Source organism: Loa loa (assembly GCF_000183805.2).
Source record: "Loa loa unplaced genomic scaffold supercont3.139, whole genome shotgun sequence".
NCBI classification, from domain to species: domain Eukaryota; kingdom Metazoa; phylum Nematoda; class Chromadorea; order Rhabditida; family Onchocercidae; genus Loa; species Loa loa.
This window is the reverse complement of record NW_018108319.1, coordinates 51,064-58,302: the sequence shown is the minus strand read 5'-3', so window position 1 is coordinate 58,302 and position 7,239 is coordinate 51,064. Positions and strand designations below refer to the sequence as shown.

The 7,239-nt window shown below is 32.1% G+C and overlaps 3 protein-coding genes across 3 annotated transcripts; 2 read left to right on the top strand and 1 right to left on the bottom strand.

The window, feature by feature from the left end:
• Nucleotides 1-958: 958 nt before the first annotated feature.
• LOAG_11128 (hypothetical protein) lies at nt 959-3,760 on the top strand. Its single transcript, XM_020448303.1, has 8 exons — nt 959-1,117; nt 1,466-1,645; nt 1,907-1,984; nt 2,504-2,576; nt 2,710-2,846; nt 3,081-3,231; nt 3,447-3,517; nt 3,648-3,760. Exons 1-8 carry the CDS (start codon nt 1,017-1,019, stop codon nt 3,655-3,657), a joined length of 801 nt encoding a protein of 266 aa, XP_020301543.1. The 5' UTR covers nt 959-1,016; the 3' UTR covers nt 3,658-3,760.
• A 56-nt stretch (nt 3,761-3,816) lies between these two features.
• Nucleotides 3,817-5,853, top strand: LOAG_11127 (hypothetical protein). Its single transcript, XM_020448302.1, has 4 exons — nt 3,817-4,186; nt 4,612-4,642; nt 4,899-5,030; nt 5,282-5,853. The coding sequence occupies exons 1-4, from the start codon at nt 4,184-4,186 to the stop codon at nt 5,599-5,601; spliced, it is 486 nt and encodes a 161-aa protein (XP_020301542.1). The 5' UTR covers nt 3,817-4,183; the 3' UTR covers nt 5,602-5,853.
• LOAG_11126 (hypothetical protein) lies at nt 5,737-6,833 on the bottom strand (the record flags this gene model as incomplete). The annotated part of the gene is made up of 2 exons (XM_003146649.1): nt 5,737-5,890; nt 6,652-6,833. 2 exons carry the CDS (start codon nt 6,831-6,833, stop codon nt 5,737-5,739), a joined length of 336 nt encoding a protein of 111 aa, XP_003146697.1.
• Nucleotides 6,834-7,239: the final 406 nt, after the last annotated feature.

The following is a 7,239-nucleotide window of genomic DNA, read 5'->3' as shown; positions in this document are numbered from 1 at the left end:
GCATAACTTTGCACGCTGCAACTTTATGCTATGCGTAATGCATTGCGTAACTTTACACGTCGCAACTTTATGCTACACGTGTTCTGTTGTGTGAAATTACACATCATTACGGTAGACATGAAACACCATACCTTATTCTCCAATCGATTGCCGGACTGAAAGCAAATCCCGAATAATCGCAACTTGATCCTTTCTCAATCGGGTCAAAGAGGGACGAGTGGATAAAATTCGGTAAGTTCTCTGAAATGTGGATGGACGAGGTCTGTTTGTTATTTCTAGTTTCTATTTGTCCTGTTCAAGGCTTTATTTCAGTTTATTTCGTTTCATTTTACAAAACTCTGGGATTACTGGGATATAACGGGGTTGGTACGTATCAGGACCCTCATTTCACCTCCATCTCATTTTACAGAACTCTCGGATTTACTGAGAGGTTACAGAGTTGGCATGTATAAAGATCCTCATTTCCGCTTCATTTTGCAAAACTCTCGGATCATTGGGAAATTACGGAGGTGGTATGTATCAAAACCCGGATTTCATTCCATTCTATTTTAAAAACTCTCGGATTCACTAAGAGATCATGGAGGATGAGTCATGTATTACCAATCATTATTACTAATTATTGCACTTACGTGATCCCAGTAGAAAAGTTATAGGAGAACTGGAACTCAGGTTCACGAAATGTGGAACTACTCATGTACATAGCTATACATGCTGCGAACGCTGATAATAGTTCATTTAAAAATTGTATTTAAAGCACTGGTCGTGGATTATTCATTTCGACAATATATTGACACATTTAAATATTATTGTTCGAATTAACTTGATAGATCATTTGGTTGTTTGATGTGAATTAAGCATGGATTTTGTCATATGTCATGTTGTCGTTTTTGATGAATTCAATCTAAATGGTCGTGTATGTATTCTTGTATTGACTAACACTGCATGGGTTTTTTTTTTCTTTTAGATAAAAAGTTTCATTTCGATTTGGATTTCCGAAAAACGTGAAGTATTTTCGAATGTCTTTGTTCAAAAAACCAACCAAGAAGAAACAACGTCATTTGCGTGAACGTATATTCGATGACGACGAAATTACAGCGGAAGAAGAAGCCGAAATTGCGTAAGTTTTACATGTTTTTATGGAAATTTTATGGTTATCTTCTGATTATCAAATACGCTTAGCCCTTCCTTTTATTAATTCATGTTTGGAATTGTTCTTAGGTATAAGTGGATTAAAAATAATGTAGTGATGTTTTTATTTATCTTTAATCAATAATGAAAATGTCAGTGTCGCTGATGTCAGTGTCACAAAGATTTGAACTAGTTGATTAGTCGGAGTTAGTGTTAGGAAGCTTAGAAATAGTCATCGCAAGTGACATTTGAAGAGGATAAATAAAGGATAAATTGCGCATTCATTTTTATTTTATAGTTAAGTGAATTATTTTTCACTTAAAAGAGGGAAATTTAGGTGTAAATTAGAAGGCATAAAAGAACTGCAAGAAAGTCGTGTATGCAAAAATGGATTGAATGCTGTAGAATGCGCTCTAGGTAAAGAGCTTGCAGCGGAATTCATAGCAATGGATGACGATCCATTTCGACAGCGTGGTGGAGGCATGCTTCGATTGTCTGAAGGACGCCAAGCTCAAATGTTAATTTTGCAATGCTTTTTTAAAAGAATCTTTAAGCTCTGAAGATCTTTCTATCAGTATTATATGTTCATCATTTCCAAAACATTTGCAACTACCACTAATCATTCCACACATTAAGGCTTGCTATCTGAAGATTCAAGGATATACATTGATAAATACGGTAGCAGTTATGAAATGATTAAGCACAATCGGAGCGATTGGCAACAATCGCATTTAAAGAAAAATAGACTACTTTAATGTTTTTTACTTGATTTTTGCAGGCATGCAGCAGATATCGAAGCTGGTATACGAGATCAGTTCAAGAAAGAAAGTTTTCTGAGAGATGAACATGAAGAGATGTAAGTTTCGTCTAAGATAACACGATTTGAGCGACAATTGATTTAATAGAAAAAAAAAAACCGATTAAAGCCTCGAAGTATTATCCAAAAATTTAGTAATTCACCACAAATACTCATCTCTCGAGTGCAAATGTATTTCGAAGTGGCCTGTTATATAATTGAAAAAAACCATTCTTGCCGAGGTCTAATACATGGTTCTATTTGATGTATAATTACTTCGCAGCGCAGCTGTATGGCAAATTGAACCATGCTTTAGATATCGCATCATATTTCACTCATTTTGAAGACTTTTTTTTGTAGGACATTGTTTGTTTAAAGTATCACTGTTTTGTTTTTCTCGAATTTATCAAATTTTGAGTTCATTATTTGTTACTTTTTTTTTCTTGTGTGATGTTTAACTATTTTAGACATAATGTGTTTGAAATTTTCTTATTAAATTAACATCAAATGAATGTAGTTCATTTGCTTCATATCACATATCACATCAGTATTCTTTCGTCCTTATTATTGTATTTGCAGGAAGAAGTACGTGCAAGCGGAATTACGCAAACGAAAAGCAGTACAAGACTTGGAAGATGGTGATGCTACAACGGTAGCTTTTTACGACTAACGTCGAATAAAAATACTCTAGCTTTAGTTCTTGTTGAAGAAGATATTTTGCAGGGAATGAATGAAGGTTTGTTTTTAGTACTAAAATAGATTTTGTGAATTATAACTCATTGCAGTCCAAAGTACCAAGTATGGAAGATAGCCTTATGTGGAAAGCAGCGGAAAAAGTTCGTCTTTTCCGAAGTGAACGTAATGATGAACTATTATCAAACCAAATGCTTGCTGGTATTCCAGAAGTGGATTTAGGCATTAAGTAATTCCTTTTACTTTTCTCTTATGTTTACATAGTAACTGCAACATTCAGCGGAATAAGGTACCTTCTGTGGTCATTCACGTTATGAACAGCTTATCGCAAGTATGCCTTTCATCTTTATCCTCTTGCCCAGTTTCTTCTGATATATTGCACTTTTTAGTTTCATTCACACTAGAAACCCGAATAATCTTGATTATTGCAGAGTAAAGTTTATATAATGACTTGAAATTTCAGTGCAAGAATGAGTAATATTATCGAGACAGAAAAGAAAAAGGGTGAGATGCTGAAAGAAGTGGTTGAAAAAGGCGAAATCTTGCTCAAGATAGTTTGTTTAGTCAAGATCGGGCAAAAGATTTGGCGAAAGATTACGTACAGCATTCTATTTGTAAGTACTTGGTTATTCAGTTTATTCTTTTCACTTTTCTTATGTATTTCCTCTGCCATAGATTTATGTAATCACTTTACGTACACATCTTTTGAATGTTTGTCTTTCATGGTATCGTTTTTATATCTGCTCTGAAGAATTCCATTGTTCTTAAAAATTAACTGGATTCAAGATTTAGTTGCAACTTGTTATGTTGTTTAAGCTAATATTTCCAGTTTATATGGAATCAACCACACGTCTTGGCCAAGAAGATTGGCGCAAAAAGTTGGAACGGCCTGATACTGAGGTAAATTAAGTATCAGTCGTCGCGTAGAATTTTTGGAATGACACATCGAAAAGATTTACTGGTTCTCTGTAGTATTTATTAATGAGTTCTCGGATTCCATTAAGATAGCTTTAAAATATGTCAATTTCAGGCTCAAGTGACACTGACAGACGCAGATAGTTTAAGAGGTGATGCGTCAATACATCGTTTGTGATGAACTTAATAAAATGTAAATGAAATGCAAACTCATCAAATAAATTTTTGTCTCTCAGGTTTTATTCACATAACATGGAACGTGAGCTTTGTAAATTGATTTGATTCTTCAATCAGAATTACATTAAGAATAAATTCCGAGTTTTCCTTGCTACTCAATGAGTTCATGGGATTGGACTGGCAGAAGATACACTGACACGCAGCTTATTTTCGACCATAGTCATAACATTGCAATTATTGAACGAAGGGATCTAGGATCTAGTCGCTAACTTCTTCACCAGATTCTTACGATCAATAGCGTACCGGTGAGGAATTTGTCTCACCTTCGAAAATGATCGATTGGTTGTTCGACAAGGTCATCGGACATCCTTTGTCATCGACCAATTTGTCGATAAAAATAGGGCATATTTCTGTGGTAGCAACAGTTGATACCATTGGAGTGGCGCTATTGGTGTAGTGAATCTGATTCTGATAATGGTAAACATTTCCTTTTTTCATTAATATTTATTCAGGATTTCTCAGAATTAAAGAAAAAAAGCTACCCACTCTCAAATATTATGACTTATTAAGTATTCATATTTCATTTAAATCAAAATTAATACAAACACTGATGAAGAATTCTTGGAATGAGTGGAGGAATATTTTTGAAATCTGGAATTAAAATTCTGAAAATTTGAAATTGAAATTGCTTTTCGACCTGTATAGCCATACCTTATATGCGAAATATGGCGCTGTAGGTTGAAAAATTAATTTAAATTGATAAGAAAATCATGTGTTGGGATGTTTTGAGCTACTACATGGATAGATTAGATATTTGCTTAAGTGACGATTGTTTTACTTTTGGATGAACATATAGGAAAAAAGGAAATGAAATTCTGAATAAATTTGATTTCTTTTTCCAGGCTCAGTACTTCACTCAGCAGCAAATTGAAGGTAAGTTATATCAAATCTTCTTAGAAGGCAAAAAAAAAAGACTATCAAAGTTAATTGCAAATGACAGATAAGTTGAAGGAAATGTTTAAACTTCAATCATTCCTTATCACATAATTTCATCTGATAAGGCATCAGTCATCTCTAATCAAATGAGAATGTACACTGAATCATCTTGGGAATATCTGTTGAATAAACAATTGCTCTTATCCTTACAATGGAAATTTTAAATCCAAACAACATTTAACTTTACTTTCAGAATATCGGCAATGCTTCACATTATACTGTCCCAAGGGATGTGCACAAAATGCATCACATTTACGTTATATAATGCGTAGCCTTGGTTACACTCCAACTATACCGGAAACGATACAATATTTTCGTAAATACGGTGATAATTAAAATGATAATATTAATCGATTGGATAGTTTTGATCAAAATTAGACATCAGTCATCATTATTTATCTTTCAAAATTTATTAGCTTGATTTAATTTGTTAAGTTTATTAAGACAACAGTTTTTTTGAAATTTACTAAAAGTTAATTTGCTGTAACAAATTTTTAACAAACAACAAATGCATCTATTAAATAATTTGAAAATTTATTAGAAATATTTCCTAAATTTGAGCGAAATAAGTTTCAGGACAAAAATTGGATTTCCCATCATTTTTGGAAATTTTATATGAAGAAAACCAGAAAGGTGATCCAATACATGAAATTATTGGCGCACTTCGAGGAATTGATTCCAAAAATCAAAATTGGATTACGGTACCTGAATTCATCGGTATTTTATCATCCGTTGGTGAGAAAATGTCACGGGAAGAAATTTACAACATTCTTCAACAGTTAGATATTACTGGTGGTCGAGTACTATTCGGTTCACTGTTGAATTTCATTTCGAATATCCATACGGATTACACTTATTTCTCTGACAATAATCGTTGTAATATATATAAACAATGATAAAACTAATTAACAAGAAGACTTATTGGAAAATAATCTTAGCAAGATCAAATTCAACTTTTTTTTTTTTAAACTTTTATTCTGAACAGGAGAAACATTCAAATATGGAAATATGTTGCTTTCTTCTTTTGTAAATTACTGATCGGTAACAATAACTCGATTCATTCTTTTTCTAAGTTGAAGCAGTGAAGTTTTAACACTTTCTTTTTTTAGTGAAACTTCATTATTCGATTTCGTGATCACATATCCAACTTTCAAATATATCATTGATAAAGGTGATAGACTGAACCTGGAGGCAAATAGCCCAGATCACAGATAAACTTTCTTTCATGGCCATATTCAGTATGTTATTGCAACTTAATCATACGAAATAGACAAACGATACTAAGTGATTTTTTAAAACAAAAGAACATTTTTGAAAATTCTACTAGATCATCATCAAATCTTTGACATATCAAACAGAAAAAAAAAAGGAAGCTAAGATGAAAGATAAACTTTTATGAACGAATTATAGGTGTGGATGAAATCAGAATTGAGAAATTCCATAAAGGTAACAAACAAATGTAAATGAATGGAAAAAGAAAACTGCCATATAGAAGATGACTTTTGATGAGATCCTTTATTAGATGCTTTATGTGTGCTTCTGTTGGAATAACATCATAGAGCAAACAGCGGCATAAGAAATATACAACAAAAGGATGTAATAGGAAACCAAATAAAGCTTTTAATCGACAAATAATTCTGAAATAAAGTATACCTTTTAAAATTTTAATTCTATAATTTGAATCTAAACGAAACTTTCCCTTGGAGCAAACTAAAAAAATTTTTTTTCCTTTTTTGTAAATTTAACGGAAAAAGAAACAATCTGAGAAAAAATTGATATTATAATTAGATTAACTTGGGAAGTTTTAAAATTTCGATCAAGATTTTCTAGAATTTAAGAATACTGTACTCGAAGCAATCCTATACATCGCACAGCAATAATGAAATTATTCTCTAAGTCCATCTCTTGTGAAGCACCAAAAATCTTGTTAGAAACTACTAACTTACCGATTACAGTTATCAATCGCTGTGAATAGTATTATCAACGGTACAGCAATTAACGAAATAATATATGCCAATGAGAAGTTCAAAAGTGATAGTGAAGCGAATACAAGACAGTAATCCAAATAAAAGAGAAACTTCAATGAGAAATATTCTTTCTCGCTTCTGTAATCCAAACGATAATACATCAATCAACTGAGGATAGAAAAAAGAAAAAAAAAAACAAAGAGAAATAAAACAAGGATTTCTATCGTCTAAAAACTCCCAACTATTAAATTTTTCCTTTAAACGATTGAACTAATCGACCAACTTTTTATATTACACGAAGAAGCAATAAAAACTGCTCACTTTATTTGTTGCTTATTTAAATAATACTCATAATAAAATGAAATGAGACAAAAAACAGCTATACCTATCATCTATATCTTATCATGCTGTTGGAAAAAAGATAATAAATGGTAGACTTTGCTTCAGATTTATCCATATAAATAACATTTAATGTGTTAAACTTACAGTGGAAAAAAGCAAATACCATGGAATGAAAGCGGAAAATGATAGCATAACCATATAGGTATGATAAAAATTGTGATACAG

Bases quoted from the DNA above. Each gene is read 5' to 3' on its own strand.
- LOAG_11127 (XM_020448302.1), top strand. The intron at 4,643-4,898 runs GTAAGTTATATC...CTTTACTTTCAG, and splicing joins CACTCAGCAGCAAATTGAAG to AATATCGGCAATGCTTCACA. The intron at 5,031-5,281 runs GTGATAATTAAA...AATAAGTTTCAG, and splicing joins ACAATATTTTCGTAAATACG to GACAAAAATTGGATTTCCCA.
- LOAG_11128 (XM_020448303.1), top strand. From the start codon at position 1,017: ATGTCTTTGTTCAAAAAACCAACCAAGAAGAAACAACGTCATTTGCGT. The intron at 1,118-1,465 runs GTAAGTTTTACA...AGGGAAATTTAG, and splicing joins GAAGAAGAAGCCGAAATTGC to GTGTAAATTAGAAGGCATAA. The intron at 2,847-3,080 runs GTAATTCCTTTT...TTGAAATTTCAG, and splicing joins GAAGTGGATTTAGGCATTAA to TGCAAGAATGAGTAATATTA.